Raw genomic sequence first — 22615 nt, 5'->3', positions numbered from 1 at the left:
TAGAGAAGAATCAGGTTATTGCTCACAGATAAGTAATTTTAAGCTGCCACTATAAAAGCTTTTTTGCTTCTTTTCTACTTAAAGTTCTGATCAAAAGAGAAAAGCCAAATGAACACAAAAACAAAATCAGTCAGAGAATTCAAAATTCAGGTGAACTTAGATCAATACCCATTTCCACCTCAAAAATCAAATCACTGCGCCTGAAATTAAAACTTGGGCAATCTACCAAACCACATTCCCCAGTGAGAGAGCAGGCGATTTTAATGATTGTGGCCTGCGCCTGCCCTGGTTCCACTTTCTTCTTTTCCGTTCTGTGTTTGGTATCTTAGAATAAATTCCAATTTATCTCACAAAATTACTCCCAGGTATACGGTTACTGATGTATTTTAAGGAAAAACAACACTGTGATTTAAATTTCCGGAGACACAGAATGTCCCGAGCACATATTCCACCCTCCCCGGCCCCCCCAACACCCGCCGCCCCGCACAGCCCTCGGGGTGTTTCTAGATTGGACTGGCTTCGCGCAAAGCGGAGCTGACGAGAATCGGGAACCGGGAGCCAAGGAGGGGCCGCTGCTGGGAGAGGGTCCCGGGCAAGGAGGGGGTTTGGGGGAGGGAGGAGGAGGAGGAGGAGGAGGGAGGCTGCCGGCGAGGGGGAGCGAGGGGCGCACAGCCGAGCGGGCGGGCCGCTCTGGGGCAGGGGCGTGGGGAGAGCCGGAGGGCTCCTTCAGGGGGTTCAAACCGGGTGAGGGGCGACGAAGAGGCAGGCGCAGGAGGGGGGGTGGGGGGGGGTCCGCGGCTGTGAAGGAAAGACGGCGAGCGCCAAGGGCGAGCGCCAAGGGCAAGGACGCCAGGGACTTCCTCCACAAACGACTCCTCAGACTTCAAGGCCGCCTGTTCAGAGAGGGAAACTGAGGCTAGAGAGGTGCCCATAGGCGCCCGTTCCTTCCTGCAAAGGCAAGGAGCGCCGGGTCGCGCCTCCAGCCTGAGAGGCTGAGCCCTGAGTCTCCAGCTGAGGGCGGCTGCGTTCCTCCCTCAGGCGCGGTCCACAGGTCTCGCGCCTCTGAAGAGCTGGCGGGGCGCGTGTGGGGATGTGGGTGGCCGCCGCCCCCATCACTTAGCTCGCCTCCACCCCCGGCTCCCGCCCAGTCCCTCAGGCTGCGCCCTACTTTCCGCGCCGGGTGTGAGGAGAGTCGTGCCAGAGCAGGGGCTGGAGGATGAGTCGCCCGGGTCCGAACGTCGAGTCAGAAGCGCCTCGCTCCCAGTGCTGCCAGGCGTCAGGGCTGCGCGGCTGAGCGATAGGCGGGGCTGCAAGGGACGGGGCGGGGCAATTGCCCAGGGATGGGGGGCGGGGGGCGGCAGATATAGGGCGGAGAGAGGGGCGGGGCAGTAGGACGGGGGCGGGGCGCTCCAGTCCCGGCTGGGAGCCTCCTTCGTGGTGTAGGAGCTGTCAGAGCTCTAACCTGGGATCCCCTTAAGCAGGGCGGCGGTGGCGGGGCGGGGCGCTAAAGAAGGGATGACGCGAGCTCGAGGGGGTGGTGGCGGGCCCTACAGAACAATTGTGAAAGGTGGTGTGACCACGCCTGGGATCTGGATTCCTAGGATGGGCTCTCCTCTCTTCCACTAACTACCTGAGAGGTCCCTGGAGAAATTATTTAATCACTTAAACCTCAGGTTTTCTCATCTGTGAAGTTGAAGTGATGCTAATAAAAGGACCTGTGCCGTAGGTGTTGTCAGAGATAAATGAGACGAAGCATGTAAAGAACCTGGCAATAATAAATGCTCAAGAAACATCAGCTATTATTACCGTCATTATTAAAAAGATCAATCACATTGACCCACCCTTTAGGGACAACAGTTATTTTCCTGCCTGGGAACATCACAGCTTTCAATAGCCAAAGACAATTGCTAGAACCTAATAAAAATCATTCCACACAATAAGGATCCCAGGCTGGTTTCCTCCCTTGAGATTCATTGTAAATACTAATAAACCCTGGAAGAACAAGGGCATCCAATATATAGGTTATTGATAACATCCCAGGCTCCTCCTGATAGATTGTCTCATTTACTCATGTTAAATAACACCTATGCAACCAGGTACATTTAAAAAATGTAATTGGCTTTATTAAACGATTTGTGAATCAGGCAGCACCCCATCTAGGAAGTAGGAAAAGTACAAAGTAGGTTTTTATGGAAGAGCGGTGTGGCATGAGAGTCAGTAAAAGACAAGGTTTGTTTCAGGCAAGCTTGCTTTCACTTAGGAGCAAGGGCAAGGGATCTTACTGTGCAGATTAACTCAACTTTTGGTGGGGGATGGAGACGGTTCCTGTGGCAGCCGCAAGGGTACCCATCAGAAAATTCCTGACTGACCAATTAAGACTACATTTCTGGGGGAGGTTGAAACTGCACTTAGCTCATTAAGTCCCGATTTAGGGACTCAGCCTAAGTGATATAATTTTGGGCCTGGATTTTTCTTTTTCTTTTATTTTTAAAAAGATTTTATTTACTCGTTTGAGAGAGAGACAGAGCGAGTACAAGCAGAAAGAAAGGCAGAGGGAGACAAGGAAGCAGGCTCCCTACTGAGCAGGGAGCCCGATGCAGGGATTGATCCCAGGACCTGAAGATCATAACCTGAGCCACCCATGTGCGCCTATTTTTTTTTTAAATTCGATTTATTTATTTAACAGAGAGAAAGAGAGAGCACAAACAGGGGGAGTGGCAGAGGGAGAAGCAGACTCCCCATTAAGAGCAGAAAGCCTGTTGCAGGGCTCGATCCCAGGGTCCTGGGATCATGACCTGAGCCGAAGGCAGACACCCAACCAACTGAGCCACCCAGGCACCCCTGTGGTTTTCAATACTCTTCAACCTCACAAGGTAGCTGTTAGTTTTCCCCATTTTGCAATAAGGAGATGACCCAAAGAGAAGACATGACCTGTCCTGGATCACGGAGCTGGGAATGGTAGAGACAGGATTCAAACTCAAGTCTAGCTCCCATTCTCCTACCTCAGTGCGGTGTCACAGCAACCATTCAAGAGAGTATCTGGGAGACAACCTTGATGCCCACCTCACCTCTACTTAATGTCAGTCCATCAGCAAGCCCACTCCTCACCTTCACACTACCACTTCTCACCACCTCTACCCAGCCCACCCTCATCTAAGCCACCTCTCTCCTGGAGAAGTTCCCCAGCCTCCTCGGCAGTGCCCCTCATGTTACTTGCCTCCCTTAAGTCCACTGTCCACACTGAAGCCAGAGCAGGCTTTGAAAAATATAAATCAAATCACGTTAATCAAATCAAATCAAATCAAATCAAATCACCCTGTCATCCTCCCTTAAAGCCCTCTATGTTTTCCTGTTGCTCTTAGAATAAAATCCAAACTCCCTCCTAAAAACTGCAGGGTCCTGCATAGTCTCCCCCTTATTATTCTCGCTCCATTTCATGCAGGTGGTTTTATCTTGACAATAGTCAATTTTCAGGTTCAGGGCCCTTGTGCTTGCATGGGTCCCTCCAGGGCCCTGGATAAAACATAGCAATGTGTTCTTCTGGGTGTATGTTTTTGTAAACATTGCAGAAGTAAGATATTTAATTGCAATCCTTTTAAGGCTGATGTCTCCTTCCACCCCCAGCTCTCCACCCATCCCAGCACCTTGGTGGCAGTGGGGTACCTGAAGGATGTAGCTGTTAACCTTAAAAATATAAACGGCCAGTTATTTTACCCACCAAAGAATGAATAAGTAGTGGAAGAACTGTAGGCATGTCCTGGGAACAGGTGAGGGGCATGCTTTTTTAAGGAGAAAGGGGGTAAGTTGGAAAGGCTGTTATGACCTAAACTGGGAGTTTGAAATATGGTGGCTTTTTATTGGCTGAGCTGTTGCCGGAGGGATAAGGAAAATGTCTCTTCCTCCACCTGGAACAGTAGAGTAGTATACATGTCCAAAGTCAAGTCTGGCTCTTCCTGCTGGGACTGTAACTGACTTGAGTAGTAGGGTGTGAGAGCTCCCCCTGCCAAAACCTCCCCACTCATTTTAGTGAGGTTCCCTGTTATTAATTTTCACACAGCGAAGGCAGAGTTGAGTTAAGCGTACATTTAATTTTGGCTCAGAGATGTTTTGGACTGAATGGTTGCGTCCCCCCAAAATTCATATGTTGAATTCCTAACCCCCGATGTGATGATATTAGGTAGTGGGAATCTGGGAGGTGATGAGGCCATGAGGGTGGAGTCCTCATGAATGAGATTAGTGTCCTTATAAAAGAGACCCTGCCAAGGTCTCTCACCCCTTCCACTAAGTGGGGACACAACGAGAAGAGGTGTCTGTGAATCAGGAAGCAGGGCTCACCAGACGTAGAATGTGTTAGCACCTGAATCTTGGACTTCCCAGCCTCTAGAAGTGTCAGTGGTAGTCTTACAGCAGCAGCCCAAAAAGACTAAGACAAGAGGGATCCATTTATACGGTTCACAGTTGTTTTCCTCTATAGTAAGTTCACTGCCATCCATCTCAGTGTGGGAATTCTTTCAGGAGTACTCCTACTGGCCACTGTTGACTCAACCCGTACTGTGACACGAAGGTGCAAGCCATACGTCATATTTGGGACCCAGCATCAAGAGTAAGTACATCGTGGGTGGAAAATAAGATTTGAAACATACAGAGCCAGAAGCTAGTCTATGAATAATGCTCACAGTCATCAGACATATTAAACTGTAAGCAGAGGATTTGGTTCTCAGCAAAGCCTAGTTAAAGCAGACGTCCTTGCTCGTCAGAAATATACTGGGCAGGCAGTATAGGCAATTAAAAATGCACTACATGTTTTTTCCTCCTTTCTAATAGGAATTGCACAAACTAGAAACATCAGACTCCTGGGTTTATAGGCCATGTGGCAAACTCGTGGCAGGATTGCGAACAGCTAGTACATCCGTGCAGAAAATCGGGTGTTACGTGACCTCGTCGCACTGTGTCATGTCTTTCTTAGTGCTTCTGCCCTAGCAATGTCTGGTGCTTACTGATAAAATGGCCTGCAGATCATAACAAAAGTAGTGATTCATTAAGAGGAATGGGTACATTTCAAATCAAGGTAAAACATAAACCGGAATTATTTAATAGTCTAGTTAATTTAAAGGAGTGAATTAGAAAATTCACTGGGAAAAGATTAAAATTTCTCCCTCGTGGGGCACCTGGGTGGCTCAGTGGGTTAAGCCTCTGCCTTTGGCTTAGGTCATGATCTCAGGGTCCTGAGATCGAGTCCCGCATCGGGCTCTTTGCTCTGCGGGGAGACTGCTTCCCCCCTTTCTCTCTGCCTGCTGCTCTGCCTACTTGTGATTTCTCTCTCTGTGAAATAAATAAATAAAATCTTAAAAAAATAAAATAAAATTTCTCCCTTATTTGACATGAAATACTGACAGGATAAAGAGTTCATCTTTGGGGGGTTGATTCTGACCAACTGGTCAAGGTGGTGTCAACTCAAGAGTACTTACCATTGGTCCCTACTGTGCATAAGACTCACAGCTCAGACATAAAAGAAATTTAGAAGTTTCCCAAATTTGACAATATTCTGAAAATTTTACATGGCATTAAGCTTTACAACTTAAAGAAAATTATTTGAACTAGCCACAAAAAAGTTAATCTTGAAAAGGCTGAATTATCTTCCTTTTCTAGAAAGACAACAAAATCATTGTTCTATGACTGGATGATCAAAGAATACACAGCAAAAAATGCAGAGAAAAATTATTATAGAACTATATGATGGAGCTGATTATTAAAAATAATATTTGATGTCTCTAGAATGTATGATGTTTGTGATAGTGGTCAGTTTTATAAGCTGTAATTTGTTATTTCTTCTTTAAAAAATTCCCTTTCTACGGGGCGCCTGGGTGGCTCAGTGGGTTAGAGCCTCTGCCTTCAGCTCAGGTCATGATCTCAGAGTCCTGGGATCGAGCCCCACATCAGACTCTCTGCTCCGTGGGGAGCCTGCTTCCTCCTCTCTCTCTCTGCCTGACTCTCTGCCTACTTGTGATCTCTCTCTGTCAAATAAATAAATAAAAATCTTTTTTAAAAAATTCCCTTTCTAGCCTAGTTCTGTATTTAGGACTTGTATTCTGTTTCTTTAAGAAAAGAATATCCTAGATTTTAAAAGCTTCAGGCCTCCACAAAACCTGGTCCTGTCCCTGTTCAACCCGCTTCCCCTTGCTTCCTGTCCTTAGCCATATTGGATTCCCTCTACGCCCACTGCTTAGAGAAGTGCCTGACACATAGTAATATCAGAAAAATATCTGTAGATGAATGAATGACTCAGAAACTGGAATGCTAGAATGTTAAGTACGTGAAAACGTACATTTTGTCTGTTTGATTCATTACTACATTCCGACATCCAGAATATTGCCTGGCTTACAGCAAGTGCACAACTCAAATTTTTAAAACTGAATCCAGTCTTATTCAACTTCAGATAATGCTTATTTCCATTGCCTCCAATTATTCCCAGTTTACAAAGCACTTTCTCAAGATCCTCTCCACAGCTTGGAGAGGTGTCATTTTCATTTTAGAGTTAAGGTTAAATGGGGGATCAGAGGAGAAACGACTTATCCTAGGTCACTCAGTCAGTGGCAGAGCTGAAATTCAAATCCAGAGCTCGAGGACAAGAAAACCTCATCCTCCGTGGTGCTACCAGTAAGACGTCCCACACCAGGAAAGCAAGTGGTGAAGAAACCAGTCCTACACCCCAGAACAGGCAGGTTCTGGAGGAAGTACTCTGTGTGGACACCAGGTGGCGCCCATGCACAGAGTAGTTACCCCAGTCTGCCAGCCTGGGAAGGAATGCAAAAACGTGTCAAAAATCAAACTTTGAGCCGCTGGTTTAATTTGCTCTCGACTGTCCTGCATTTGCTTCCTTGGCTATTGCTCTTTGGTCCTTGATAGAAAAACCTGATCTTTTCCTCCTGAGTGGGGAAAACCTCAGTTCTCCACACCTCCTGTGTGTTTCTCCTTTATTTATACATAGAACACTTCTGGCACTTATGATCACGAAAGCTGTGGTTCTCCGCCCGTCCCTCTCCCCCCCACTCCCAGCGATTCTCTATGATACCAGCTGGATGCCCTAGAATTTAACTCAGTTTTGACACTATCTACCTGGAGATCCCACAGGTGAAGGGCTCAGACCCACAGACTTCTCCTCCCCATTTCAGATGTCCTTAGAACTTCTGTCTGGTTTGGCTACAGATTGGAGAATCTCATGACCCTCTCCCTGGTTCAGTTAATTTCGCAGAATGGCTCACAGAAGTCAGGAAATGCTTACTTACCTTTACTAGCTAATTAAAGGACGCAGATGACAAGCCAGAGGAAGAGAAAAATAGGATGAGGTCTGGGAGGGTCCCCAGCACAGAAGCTTCTGTTCCTGTGGCACTGGAGTATGTCACCCTCTGGTGCATGGCTGTGTTCACCAATCTCGAAGTTCCCTCAGCTCCCTAATATTGGGATTTCATGGAGGCTTCCTCACGTAGGCACTATCAATTATGAGCTCCATTTCCAGCCCCCGTCCCCTCTGGAGGATGGAAGTGGGGCACTGAAAATTCCAAGCTTTGTATTCATGGCTTTGTCTTTTTGGTGACCAGCCCCCATCCAGGAGCCAGCCACCCAGGAGCTGACCAGAGTCGCCTCATTAGAGCAAAAGATGCCTCTAGTGCTCTTATCACGTTGGAATTTACAAGGGATTTTAGATGCTCTGTGTCAGGGATGGGGTCAAAGACAAATATTGAAACAAAAGATGCTCCAAGAGCTCTTATCACATAAGAGATTACAAGGGACTGAGAAGCTCTCTACCAGGAACCAGGGGCACAGATCAATACATATTTTCCATTATCTCACAGAGCCTCCGTTTTCTCCTCTGTCAAATGGGAATATTAATATGCGGTCCCTAGCCAGGTGATATCTTTTGGTGTCTGTGTATAGCAGATAGTAAGCATGTGTCCTCCTTCTGACAGGGCCCAAGGCACTCCCCAGCCATACAGAGTTCTTCTTAGCCCTACATATTGGCCAGAACATGATTTCCAGAAGGGATGGGAGGGAAATTCCCTTTCGTTGATCACCTACAGTAGTAGCTGAAAAGTGACCCTCACACCTTCATCCCTGGCATTTGTGAATGTTACTTTATATGGATAAAAGAAGGGGGGGCATGTCTTCAGAGATGTGATAGAGTTAAGGATCTTGAGATAAGATTATCCTGGATTATTCTGGTGGGCTCTAGAGGCACTCATATATCCTCCTGTCAGAGGAAGGCAGAGGGAGAGTTCTCACACGGAGGAGAGGACCACAGGAAGACAGAGCAGAGATGGGAGTGATGTGGCCTCAAGCAGGTCATCAGGAGGGCTGGTAGCCACCAGAAGCTAGGAGAGGCCAGGAGCACACTCTCTTCTAGGGTGTCCAGAGGGAATAGAGGTCTGGTCGACACCTTGATTCTGGCCCACTGACACTGATGGGTTCAGTGACACAGGAGCAGCGGGTCTGAGGCAGGACAGGCAGGGGAAGGGCAGGACTCCACCTAAGAGCTGGGGCTCAAGAGACGCTGGGGACACAGAACAGGTACCTGACTGAGGACACCAGATTCTGGGTCAGCTTCCTAACCATGGTGATTCCACAGGGGTTGTCCTAGGATGTGTCTGACTTCCCCTCCCACACACAGTCCCTCTTGTCCAAGGGCAGGAAGACGGAACCCTAGGTTCAGGCAGGAACCTGAACCCAACGTTTCTGCCTCCTCTCTCCTAGGGCAGCCCTCCTGCAACTGTTGATCAGAAGAGCCCATCACCCCATGCATAAGAGCTCTACTCGGGCAAGAGATACGTCCGCCTAGACATTGAATGCCACTGCTGACCTTGACTCATTGTGTTGTTCTGGTCAACTTAGCTCCACTAAACCTCAGTTCCTTCATCCATAAAATGGAGATGTAATATCACTCTTGCAGAGCCATCGAGTGGGTTGAGTGCAATAAGATCTTTACATTATTTCATATGGTGCTGGTAGTTAGGGTGAGTGATTACCAATGAAAACGAGTAGCTTACGTGGCATGTACACAGTCCTTATCAGATGGCAAGCACTATGGTAAAAGTTTGACTTTATCAACTCATTTGTTCCTCACCACAACCTCAGGAAGTAGGAAATACTATAATTCCCATTCTACAGATGGCAAAACTGAGGCACAGAGAGTCTAACAACTTGCCCAAGGGCACATAATTAGTGATTGGGATTTGAACAGAAGCAGTGAGGCTCCAGGCTCCAGACTCATTTAAAAATGGTAGCTGTTATTTTTTTAAGGTTTATTTAATTATGAAAGAGAGAGTGTGTGTACATGGAGCAGGGAGAGGGGCCTAGGGAGAGAGAGAGAATCTCAAGCAGGCTTCATGCCCAGCACAGAGCTCAAGGTGGGGCTTAATCTCACGACCCAGAGATCATGACCTGAGCTGAAATGAAGAGTTGGATACTTAACTGACGGAGCCACCCGGTTGCTCCAAATGGTAGCTGTTATTAATTATAATAGCTGAAATTTATGTGCCAAGGTCATGTTAACACATTTCTTTTTCTCAGTAGCCCACCAGGTAACTTCTGTTATTATCCCCACTTGATCAAGGAGTAAACTGAGGCAAGAAAAGTGATTTGCCTAAAGTCACAGATCTAGTAAGTAGCAGACCTGGGATTCAAAGCCAGGCAGCTTGGTGTCAAAGCCCTCACTCTTAATCCCTACATTATATCACTGTGTACAGATGATGAAGGAGAAAGGCGGGGAGGAAGAGTCGGAGGGGTAGGGAAGAATAAACCTGCCCTACACTAACAACCTACAATGTGTCCAGGTGTCAAAATTTGAGCAGCTCGATCAGATTCCCTCTGTAAGGACTTTGATGTAAAGATGTAGCAGGAGGGCAAATCTTTTGCCATCACAGTGGAGACTGAAAAGATGCAGAGGGAAGACCAGAAAGTAAATCCCAGGAGGCATAGTCACGGGAAGTGGAAGGCATGGGGTAGAACCAGGATATAGCCCTGGTTCTCAGACTTGTGCTGGGTGGTGGAGCAGCAGGTAGGGGTATGCAGACTCCGTCCCCAGGCCCCCACCCAGCAGCTCAGACTCAGCAGGCCAGGATGGCATCCAGGTGTCAGCATCTCGAACCCGTGCCCAAGGAGCTTCTGATGAGAGACCGATGAGGACCAGCTCTGACAGACTGGACAGCTGATCTGTGGAGAGAGAATGGACGTGCGTCTGGGGTGGAGGGGCGAGGGGGCACTCCCCATCCACTCCCTACCAGTCCCAGCCTTTTGCTGGGACAGACCACATGACCAAGTCTAGCCAATGAGCTATGGGCAGAAGGGACATCTATCCCTTCTTGGCTGATGCATCAAAGAGCCAGTGACTGACTCTCCAGATGTATCTCACCTGCTGTGACATCCCGTGACATCCTGGATGGTGGCTGGGTCCCTGAGCGGGAGCACATTCCCCAACCCACCTGCACACGTGGTGTGAGCAAGAAATGGACACTGAGATGCCAGGGTCTGTCATAGCAGCAGAGCTGAGCCCACCTGTCAGTACCACGTTGTGGCACTGGAAAGCTGGGGACAACAGAGTGAACTCTTGTAGACCCAGGCATATCCTCCACCGCCAAGAGTTTCTGCTCCTGGATGGTGAGGAAGTTCTCCCTCTCCTATCATGCTGCCTGTCTTTACCGCAAGCCCCACCTGAGTTAGTGCCTGGTCCTTGCAGTCCGTGCAGCACCCCCAGAAAAATCTCTGGCCCTTCTGGTGTGCTGGTTTTAAATCATGCCTGCCAACTCTTTACGCCCTCCACTCAAGAGGCGGAGTCGAATTCTCTTCCTCTTGAATATGAGCTGGTCTTAGTGTCTGACTTCTGCACAGAATGCAGGGTGGTGACACAGTGTGACTTCTGAAGCTACGTCATAAAGGCCATAGAGCTACCTCCTGACTGCTTGGATGCTTGTTCCTGGCACCAGCCACCACTCTGTGAGGCCACATGGAGGCAGCCCATGTAGATGTTCCAGCTGACAGCTGCATGTGAGGTCCCCAGGAACAGCCAGTAGCCGCTGCCAGGCACACGAATAAGCCCAGCCACCATCTGAATGTACCCACCTGAGGGACCTGCGGCAAGGGCCACCAGCTGAGCCCCGCCAATCCCCAGAAATATGGGCAATATGACCTGCTATAATAAGGATGGGTTGTTGCAATAGTAAAATGATTGTCCTTGTTTTAAGCTTGGGGACAGTCTGTGACCCATGAGAACACAGGGCCCTGCACAATGTCATACCAAGCCCAGGACTGGAAGCTGGCACAACACAAAAGTGAGCCTCTGATCATTTCTCATCAGTCACAGTGTAAGTCCTGAGCCGCCTGTCCTAACCCTCCCTGGCTATCACATCCTGAATGGCTCTTCTTCTTGCTCCTCATTTTTCAGCTTCCAACCTCGTCTTTTTTTTTCACATCTCTGTCCCATCCTCTCCTCACTCTTGGATGCGAGGCTTGGGTGTATAGTCTTGTTCTGCTGCTTTAACAGAGAAAACACTAGATTTCCCTTTCTGAAACCATGACCCCATGCTCCCTCTGGTGCTTACCGTCTGTTCTGAACATACGTGATTTCCCGCCTAGCCCTCTAGGAGCCCATGCTGAAGGTGCCACTTCCACTCCAAGCCTCCATGCCCCACTAACCTTGGGCTGAGTTTGCTCTGACCGGGCATCAGGAACTGAACCTTGGTTCCAGATGTGGGTTCTTGGAGAACAACAAATACCCTAGCAGAGGAAACAGGCTCAGGTGTTCCAGGTCTATCTTCCTAGATTGGTAGAGGGACACTTGGCAGGGGTTTTTGGTCTGGGGGGCCCAGCTGTGGGAAGCTGGGAGGGGTGCTGTGTGCTGGTAGTTGACATTGGGCTTGGGCATGGCAGACCAGTGTCCTTCACTTTACATGGCCGGGCAGATATCTCGCTCCACATGGTTGCTAACAAGCTTGTCTATCTGTAATAGTCACAGTTTCACAAATCAGTACATAATCACACGACAGTAATGACAAGTTGCCATTTATTAGCCTTTCCAATGCCAAGTGCTGGGTCAAGTGACTTCTATGCATTTTTTTCATTTAATTTGTACAATCATCCCAGGAGGCAGATATTAACTTTTTTTTTTTTTTTCCAAATGAGATAACTGAGGCTCAGAGAGGTTGAGGGACTAACTGAAAAAAATAAGTCGGGATGCCTTGGTGGCTCAATCACTGAAGTGTCTGCCTTTTGCTCAGGTCATGATCTTGGGGTTCTGGGATCTAGTCCTTAACGGGACTCCTTGCTCAATGGGGAGCCTCTTCCTCTGCCTGCCACTCCCCCTGCTTGTGCTCACTCTCTGTTGCTCTTTTTCAAAAATAAATCAATAAAATCTTTTAAAAAAATAAGGTAAGTAAATGGTGGAGCTGGAATGAGAATTCAGGTTAACAACCACGTTTATAATCAGAAGCATGCATGTTAAGATCACACTGTGATACCATTTTACACCCACTCTCTTGGCAAAAATGAAGACTGATAACACCAAGTGTTGATGAGAATGTGGAGCAACAGGGACTGTGAAACACTGCTTTTGAGAGTGGGAGTGTCCCACTCTGGACAACAGGTTTCTTGTAAACTTAGCAATTCACCTACCTCCAGTTCAACCCTCCGTTACACGCCCTAGAGAAACTCGTGTTCCCGCGCACCAAGGGGCATAGACATCAGTGATCCCAGCAGCACTGGTAGGACTAGCCAGAGCTGTGTCAGTCAGAAACAGGCAGGAGACAGAAGCCACCTCCATTAGTTAAGGGAGAAAATTTAACATAAAGAATTGTTGGGGCACCTGGGTGGCTCAGTTGGTTAAGCGTCCAACTCTTGGTTTTGGCTCAGGTTACAATCTCAGGGTGATGAGACTGAGCCCTGTGTCGGGCTCCACACTCAAAGGGGTCTGCCTGAGATTGTCTGCATTCCCCCCACCCCGGCACACACAGCTCTGCTCTTGCTCATATGTGCGCTTGCTCTCTATAAAATAAAATAAAATAAAATAAAATAAAATAAAATATTTTTAAAATTGCTAACTAGGTATAAAGTTGTTAACTAGGTGACTGAAGGGTTATAAAAAGAAATCGAAGATAGAATGAAGGTAGTGCCAGTGCTGAGGGTAAAAAGAAAAGCGACTGAAATTGTTAACATTTAGAAACAGTGGAGGAGCCCTGGGGAGTAAACTTCAGATATTTGAGAAGGGCACTCTGCTCAGCTGGGCCTCACGTCTCGCCCACCCGAGAAGGTCCAGATGTGGCAGGAACCAAGCTTTAAGGATGGAGGCTTAGGCCATCTGGAGCTGGTGTCTCTGGCTTTGGGAGAAGGGCCTTTCGGGGCTGGGACCTAGAACCTTGAGAAGGGAAGAGCTGCTGTGAGAAGAAGCCCTCAGGACCTGGGGCCCACGGCAGCTGCCAAGAACCGAGATGAAGAAGCAAGTTCTTTCTCTCTGCTCTAGCCCTGCGGTGTTCCTCCAGCCTCACCCTGCTTGTTGGCAGAGACTCACAAAGTCTAACCCGGAGCAGCTGGTTAACACAAAAATGTGGTTTTCGGGGTCCCAGTCCCAGCATCACAGAACAGGTTTTTTTTTTTAAGTATTTATTTTTAGCTGTGACAAAACGTAGCATAAGGTCAATGTTACCTTTAGACACTAACTCCCCATTGTCCCCTCCCTGAGCTCCTGGCCATCACCCTTCTACTCTCTGTTTCTATGGATTTGACTACTCCAGGTGCCTCATATAAATGGAATCATACAATGTCCTTCTGTGACTGGCTCCTGTCACTTAGCATCATGTCTTCAAGGGTCACCCATGTTGTAGCACATGCCAGAATTTCCTTCCTTTTCAAGGACCGACATTCCATTTCATGTATATACCACATTCTGTCTATGCACTCAGCTATTGATGGACAAATATTTTTTATATTATCAAATATTGTATTAAAATCCCAGGTTAATCTGACTATAAACATTGTACATATAACACTCCTCCCCCCTCTTTGCCTCTGTATACAATGGGTTTACTTTGTCAAAGCCATAAAAACGATATTCTAACAACATGCAAGTGGGTTTTCCAAAAACAAAAGTCCTACCAATAACTGGACCATCTTAACATGAGGCTTTTTAAATTTTCGGCTGTCTTACTTACAGTCTCTCTTAGGCAGATAGAGTCTGTCAAAGTGATGAGGCCAGCACCCCACACAACTGAGAACAGACTGGGTCTGCGGTCGCAGAGCTGTTGCTGTCAACCCTGAGTGAGCAAAATGCCCTTTTCTTCAGCATTTCTCTTTGCATCTTTGAACATCGGGATTGTGTTCCTCCCGATCCTTTCGGTTGCACAGGAGGGAAACCCTCAAGTCGGCTTAAGTAAAACCTAATGTGTGTGTGGCGGAGGACGGCGGTCGTGGGACTTACTGGTTTTTGTCACTGGAAAGAATGCAGAAGTAACTCACAGAACTAGGGCCTGAAACCAGCACCTTCCTCTCTGCCCAGCTCTCCATGGCCCTCCCTCCACCTCTCTTTCCTTGCTACTGCGTTCAGGTCTTCTTCACCCGGCAGCTGCATGTGGCCCTTGCAACTCCAGTGGCAAGACCATCCAGAGAGGGATCCCAGAGAAGGGCTGTGATTGGCTCTGTTGAGTCACACGGTCCCCGGTTGGGCCAATCATGTTGTTAGGGTGATCACGAGTTATTATTGGCCAGGCCTGGTCACATGCCCATCGGTAGGGCCAGATTGGTAATGGGCTCTGTGGCTTTCAGACAGAGGAAAGGGGAGGCCTCCTGGAAAGACAGAAAACAATTGCAGAGTCACTATGATGGGGCGGGGGTCTGTTTTTCACCATAGTAACAGGAAACATCCTGGGCACACACTGAGTTCTTTCTTTGTTCTAATGATCACCTTGAGGGGATCATTGTTCTGGTGCTAGCCAGAGGCCAGTGTTTGAGAAGCAAGTCACCATCTGATACCTTATTTGTGCCTCACCAAAAACCCGGAGGAGCAATAGAAGAGTTGAGTGACAGTTTTAGGGATACACCACGGATGACGGCAGAGAAGAACCCAGAGCCCTGGCTCCCTGACTCCCACTGCAGTGCTCTCCCCCAGCAACATCACAAAGTTTGGACAAGTGGTGGGAGGGTTCAAGCCAAGGGGTCAGGCCCAGCCAGTTAAGGGAGGGAGCTTCGTCTGTTGTCCGCCCCTTGGAGGAGCTGGGCGAGCCTCTTGGTGGAGATGGGAGGATGGCCCCTGGTTTCAGAGCCTGCTCGAGCTCTGACGGGGGACGTCCCTCCACTGGACCTGGAGTCCTCCCAGTGGGCACTCTCAGTGCGCAGCTCCTCCAGGACACTGTGAAGATGCCTCAGTGTGAGCAGGAGTCTCTGGTCTTGAACTTGCATCTCTGCCTAGGAGAGAGAATCAGCGTGAGGGGGCTGGGCGTTTCCCAGAAAGCTTATTCCCATCACTGTCTCATTGGAGACAGACCCACAGCCTCACAGAAGGCGTGTCCACCCAAGCCTCAGTTTCTTTATCTGCAAAGTGGAAAGCAAACTACTTACTTTTCAAGGCTCTTAGGAGGACTGAATGAGCCAGTCTATGTTTTAAAATATGAGATGCTCCAGGCGCCTGGGTGGCTCAGTAGGTTGGACCTCGGACTCTTGATTTGGGCTCAGGTCATGATCTCAGGGTCATGGATTGAGCCCTGTATCCTGCTCCGTGCTCAGCACGCAGTCTGCTTGAGATTCTCTCTCTCCCTCCCTCTCCCTCTGCCCCCCTACTCACACACTCTCTCTCAAATAAATAAATCTTTAAAATATGAAATGCTCAACTACCAAGCCCTGTGATCATTTTCATCATCATCATCATCAAATGTTATTCTTATTTACACCCTCACTGTATGCTTTAATTCTCACTGTAACAAACAAATCGCTTTATAGGAATAAGGTGAAAGTGACTCCATATTAAAATAAAGTGGAGTGCACCCTACCGGCAGGCAGGAGCCCTTTGCAACAGTGATCCTCAACATAGGGCCCAGGGAATCCTTGGATCCCAGAAACATTCAGGGGTTCAGGGAGGTCAAAACGACTTTCATTACAATACTAAGATATTGTCTGCCCTTTTATCTTTTTACGAGCCTACAGTGGAATTGTCCAGAAGCTACATGATGTGTAATATGGTATCTGATGGCATGCAGAAGCAAGATAGGAGAATCCAGCAGTTTTCTATCATAAAGAGTTTACCATTGTTCTCTTTAAGTGCATTAAGTAAACACTAAAAATGTGTCCTTCTGTCCACACTGGTCGATATAACACATAATATGACGTTAAAACTTTCCTTTTCCAACTAGGTAATTCTCACACATGATCCAAAATTGAGAAGCTACAAAAGGGCGTGTGGGGACGTTTCCCCCACCTCATCCCACCCCCTCCAGCAACTCAGTCTGCTTCCCAGGGGTGCCTCTGGGAACAGTGTCCCTTCTGTCTGTCTGTCTTTCGAGAGGTAATTATTAACATTATTTCTCCACTAGAATAGGCTTTTGTTTTCATGACAAACTAATTACTTCACAGGTGTGAAGATAAAGGCCATTTCCTACATGCCTGCAGAAGCCGGCCGTCCAACAGAGTAGATGTAAGGAGGGAGAACCACCTCCCGAGAATGCTGGGGGCTCCCCAGGCTTCAATGAGCGTGGTAGCAGGGCCACCCCTCCCCAAATTCTTGGGAAAACATTAAGTCTGTGTTTTCTCACTTTTAGGGTTTTCCTCCCACACATTTTTGTCTTTCAATCTTTAGTACCAGCTCTGGGCCCAGACTCGTGAGAATGCACCCAGCGGGGAAGCAGTGGTATGGGAGGTGGGAGACTCCACGCCCTTGGAGTTGAGGGCCTTGAACCCTGAGCAAACTGGCTTCCCCAGGAGGGCGGTGTCCCATCTCACGGGGCGAGAGAGCTCTGGGCTCAGTTTGCTCAAGTTCTGTACTGAAAGTTCTTTCCTGCCTCCAAATGAGTGCCACTGAGTCATCAGACTGGTTTGTCTTGTCACAAGATGGTGGCAGTTCTCTCCCCTCTTTTAGATCCCACCAGGTCTGGGGCTTCCATGATCCCCATCTTATAAGGGAGGGGAGAGCATCGGACTTTGGTCCATGGTAGTTCAGTGTTACCGATTTGTCCCTTCTCCTGCATGAAGTCACTGCCCAATATTGATCCTTCCCTGTCAGTCAAATGGAGCCTCTTGGCTGGGCTTAGGTGCCCTTGTGGAGTCAAGTAAATCCCATGTGATCGAGGACAAAACAGGCTCACCTGGTTAGTGTACAAGCTGGCACCCATAAGTGGAAACTCAAGACTCCCATCTCTTGGCATCATGTGGAGGGAGGTGCTTGGGCCTGGGACTCTACGCCCTATGTGGGCTTCCCCCAGCCCGGCCTTGCTTTCCCTCTTCACGTGGTGAGACAGAGAGAGACCTTATCAGGTGGATATTGGCCCTTTCGGTTCAGGCACCAAGCAGACTCAGCGTGGGAGCCCATTGTTTAGGGGAGCATGAGGGAGACCACTGTCCAGTCTCTGGATCCCTGTGGACTGTGAGAAGCTGTCCCTCCTGCTGCGGGAGTCCCCTGGTCCCATGAGAAACCCTACTGGGTCAGCCCTACCCACTAGGGTGAGGATAGGACTGGGTCCCAGCTGGGTCGCCTGGCAACCGAGAAAGGTTGTCTTTGGATAATCCCATGGGTCTCTCCCCTGACTGAGAGGCTGGCCTATTGGGATCCAAACCCTGGGTGTTTTTTGAGGTTCCCTGAACCACTTCTTTCTCTCTTTTGGCTGCTGTCCCCATGCACTTTAAGGGACATCCCTCTATTTTTGGACTTGGAGAAAATGGCACAAAGAGGGGCATAAGGCTGGGCTTCTTGAGCAGTCCCCAAGGGACCAAGTAACATAACCCAGAAATTCAGGAAAGTTAAGGCCTATGGGGTGGGTCTCTACCACAGGGAACAGGAGACAGGAGTGATCTGGGCAGGCAGAGTTCCTCTTATTCCCTCTCCCCAGGGTGCAGCTCCCCTTCCATCCCTGCAGAGAAGCCTGTGGCCAGGAAAACCAGCTGCTGAAAGAGCGCCGGGCCTCTGGAGACCCCTTGCAAAGTGGTGGCCTGCTTAGTGGCACAGTACGTGGCCTCACATGGCACCACCCTTTGCTGTCATTCCCTGTTTCCTCCCCTCTCACCGTCTGGGCTGCCCCTCCAAATAAATCATTAGTACCCCAATCCTTGTGTGGGCTTCTGCTTTCTAGAGGGTCTGGGCTAGGACAGTGGGTGTGCTCCATGTCCTCCTGGGCAATGGTGGTGATAGCCAAGCTGACACGTAGTGAATTACGCCTGCCTCCTTCCTATACTAGTAAAATAATGCCTGCAGTGTTGGTCCTGTTGTCATCCCCATTGTATGGTAAGGAAACTGAGGCTCACAGAGGTGAGGCCACTGGCAGAGGCCACACAGCAGCAGAGCTGGGCACACTCCCAGGACGTGGTGTGATTCCAAGGCCAGTCTGGCCGCCACTGCACCCAGAGCCGTCTCCTATGTAGGCCACGACCTACTTATCCCAGCCCCCGAGACGGCCATTGTGTGCCTTACAGCTGGTATCCCCGGGGTGGTAGGGTGGGGGCCGCAGGACCTACACCCTCGCTGCAGCCTCTGTCCCAGCCAGGGGGTCCGAAAAGGGAGGGTCCCAAGGAACCTGGGAAGATATGGGATGGAGTGATCAGGTAAAAAGAAATGCAAAGCCTTACCAGCTCCTTTCTCAGCCACTCCAGGGTCTGCCCAAGACTTGCAGTTGGCTCTTCTGTTTTCATCTCAGTGTCCTTGGAGGAACTGTTGGCGTTGACCTGCTGATGGGCCCGAGGGACCTTTGATTTATGCTGTCTCCTACCTGCTTCCGGGAGGGAGTGGGGTCTGGCTAAGTCACTGAGGATGGAGTTAATGAGAGCAGGATGTGGCTTACGGTGGAAAAATGTGTTTTTTTTGTTTTTTTTTTTTAATTTAAAGGGCTTCAGTGCTTTGAACAGAATAAGGAGGGAGGGAGGGAGACCATTGGGGTATGGGCACCTCAGTGCCCAGTGGTTCCAGAGTCCAAAGTCTGATGCCAACAGGATCATAGTGATTGTAAAGCTTTCAGTGATAATATTAATAATAAAGTTAGTATATTAATAATAAAATTAATATAATAATATAAATATTAATTGTGAATTAACAATTATAAGAATAGGTGTCCCTTTCTGAAGGCTTAGTTTTCTCCCAGTGCTTTACATATACAGGATCCCATTTGGGGCAGATACTGCATCTGTGTCCCTAATCCCCTCCCTCCTTCCTCACCTCGCCATAGAGTCACTTTCCAGGTCCCCTAGTTTCTGGGGTGTCCTTGCAACCCATTTCTAGACAAGGAGATCCAAGCAGAAATTTGCTGTTAGACTTCTAGGGAAACTCACCTTCCTGAGAAAAGGAAAAATGTCAATGGAGCTCTTCCTAAACTCTAACTTCCTTCTCCTTCCCTCAGCCTGGAATGTGGACATGATGCCTGGAACTACAGTAATCATCTTGCAACCCTAAGACAAAAGCCAAAAAAACCTGCAGAGACATTAGAACAACTGAGTCACAGAATCAAGAGCATCTGCCTGTTTTGTGAGACAATAAAGCCTCATTTTTAATTGGGCAAACACAGGCCGACGGACACACCATTTATTCTTCACAAGATACTATGAAGTGGTTATTTTTTTAGTTGTCTCTTTCAATAAACCCTTATAGAGTATCTATTATGTGCCAAGTTCTGTTCCAGGCACAGATATGGCCCTAAATCAGAGAGACACAGGTCCCACTTTCCTGGAGGACATTGGAGTGGATGGAAACAAACAATAATCAAATTAATATTATGATGGAAATAAATCGGATCTATTCCCACATAGGGTTTAAAATAATTTATTCTATCCACATGAGCTAGGAACCCCAAACTAAGAATTAACATGGTAATCCCAGACAGCTGAGGGGACCAGCAAAACCAACTCAACGCATTTTGGAGGGCCCTGCCCTCAACCTAGGCTGCACAAGTGGTCCAGAGACAAAGCTCTTCTACAGATGCATTCAGAATTCAGAATTACAAGGGAATCATGTACCATAAGTGAGAGTCAGCAGACACCATCAACAGCAGGGTTAGGCCCCTCTTTTCCCAACAACTTCAGATGAAGATAACAACAAAGTGTTTGGGAAAGAATTCACTTCATAAAAGAAGGAATTAAAAAACAGAAGAGAAAAGACTACTAAAAAAGGCAGATTCAAAAAAGAACTAAACAGAATTCACAGAAGTAAAAATGAAAGCAAATGTTTATAAATAGAAGGAAAAAAGAGCATACCTTTAGAGTTGTCCCAGAGCTAGGGCGGTGGGTACAGGACCTAGGGAGGCAGACTGGTACTCAGTGGGAAGAAAGTGCTGTACAGAATTCTCCCCAGCAAGCACTCAGTGGAGTAAGGAGGCACAGCCACCAGCTTGGAGGCAGGAGCTGGGGTTCTTGGCAAGCCTATGATCTACCAGGAAGGAAAAGGGGTCTCTACAGGAAGCCAGGACACCTGGGATCTAACCCCAGCTCTACCAATGTTTCTATATGTACTTGGGCCTCATCCTTTCCGTCTTAGGTAGGATGAGACTCAAAATAGTTACCAAACTGAGTTGTAAGAAATGTCACATTTCTTGGGCCCCTGGGCGTTTACAGCCTGAGACGGATTCTGCCACATGCAGAGAAAATTTTGTGTGCAATTTCTCCTGGTTCCGAGGTCACTCTTTAGAACCAGAGAGGGTCCGAGAAACTCTCATCTGCCACCTTCATACGCCTCCTAGCCAGAGAGGCCAGAAACCATTTCTTGCAGTCAAGTCGCCAGGCTGTGTGTCACATGACCCTGTAATTATAGGACAATTGTCTTAGTCAGAGGTGGGTGTCCCAGCCCGAGGCAACCATCTGACAGGACAGTTTGTGGGTATGAAACAGTGTGAAAGGACCTGTGTCCTGGGTGGTGACCAAATGACTCAATCAGATCTCCTCTCAGAGAAGGGGAATTTGCCAACAGATGGGGAGGTCAGATTGTCACAGAACACTGTGTGACAAAGCTCTCCAAAACTCCATACCTTCAAACAGCAATTATTTCTTTTCGCTCTTGACTGAGATGGTCTGCAGATCAGCAGCTCTGAGCCTGCCCCGCGGGCCTCTGCTCCCCCTGGAATCACTGAGCATGTTTTTCTCTTGGCAGTGACAAAGGATAAGAGAGCAGGTGAGATCATGCAACACTTAAGGCCTAGACTCAAGATGCCACACTGTCGCTTTGGTGTGTACCACCGGACAAAGAGAATCACGTGGCGCAGCCCAAAGTGAAGGGGCGGGGACCCACACTCCACCTGCAAAGAGATCCTGCCAAGTGTGTGGAGTCAGGGAGGAGTGGAGAAGTGGGAGCCCCAATTCTAGACCAGGAAGGAAGTAGGTGAGGAGGGGCCCTGGGCATGGAGGGGCCCAGGGGGAAGGTGGCAAGCAGAAATGAGGAAATGGCAGGATCCCGAGGCAGAAAAAAATTGCTACAGCATTGCTGGGAGACAGAGAAAGAACAAGAGAGAGAGTCATTTCAGAATGACAGTTGAAGGATGATTTAGGATCACCAGCATTTTTTTATCTACTCTAGACCAGGCATCAGGCTAAGCCCCTGACATGCATAACTCTGTTTCGTCCTCAAAACCGTATGGCTGCAGTTCCCAAACCATGTGCCCCAGCACCCTGAGACACTGTAGAAAACTCACAGAGACACCACAAAATATTTTACAGTTCTGAGGGAGATACAATGACATCTGCCAGTTACTGGCCGAACTACTATTAATTAAGTTGTTTGAACCTAGCTGCTTAATAAATAAGCCTCTGGTATTTCTTTGAGCTTGGCACGCTGTGAAAAAATTATGGAGATGCTAAGGGTGCTGTGAGCTTCTGCCCATGAGGTAGGTACCCTTGTTTTCCATGCTTGATAGTTGATAATAGGTAGATCCTACTATTAACTTCTTTAACAAATGAGGAGACTGAGGCTCAAGACGTCATGGATTTTCCTAGGATCCACCCAGCAGATGAGCAACGGGACTGGAACTCGAACCTGTTCTCCCTGACCTGTCCCTGACCTATCCCTGACCGGGACGCTCTTGCTCCACGTCTCCCAGGAGTGGAGGGTCATGGAAGGGCTCTAGCCGGGCCCAGTGGGTTCTCTGCCCGACACAGTAGTGGTGTTGATAGGACCACTTGGCCGTTAGAGTCCGACGCTCCGTCCTTGGCCTCTGGCGCTGATGCCCAATTACCCTGGAAAGCCATTTCTTGTGGTTAACTTGTTTTGATGCACTTTCATTTATTTTTAATCCCACTCTCAAGATCCTGGCGCACAGCACAGTTTACTTCACGGGCTCAGCAAGGGTTGGCACACAGGGACAAGGGGTGCTGGATCCAGGACGCCTGTAAAAGGAAAAACTTAAACCCTTGAGTGAGGAAAAATGTCCTCACCGAATACAGAAGCCAGAAGAGCCACCCATTC

General features: G+C 48.4%; 1 protein-coding gene across 1 annotated transcript; it reads right to left on the bottom strand.

Annotated features, from left to right (window-relative positions):
- Positions 1–15207: 15207 nt before the first annotated feature.
- On the bottom strand, positions 15208–18867 carry LOC308348842 (uncharacterized protein C20orf202; the record flags this gene model as incomplete). Its single annotated transcript, XM_080813238.1, has 2 exons — positions 15208–15441; positions 18805–18867. 2 exons carry the CDS (start codon positions 18865–18867, stop codon positions 15208–15210), a joined length of 297 nt encoding a protein of 98 aa, XP_080669364.1.
- Between the last annotated feature and the right edge of the window lie 3748 nt (positions 18868–22615).

The sequence above is a fragment of the Martes martes genome (assembly GCF_963455335.1).
Source record: "Martes martes genome assembly, chromosome: 9".
NCBI classification, from domain to species: domain Eukaryota; kingdom Metazoa; phylum Chordata; class Mammalia; order Carnivora; family Mustelidae; genus Martes; species Martes martes.
This window is presented reverse-complemented; position numbering and strand designations above follow the sequence as displayed.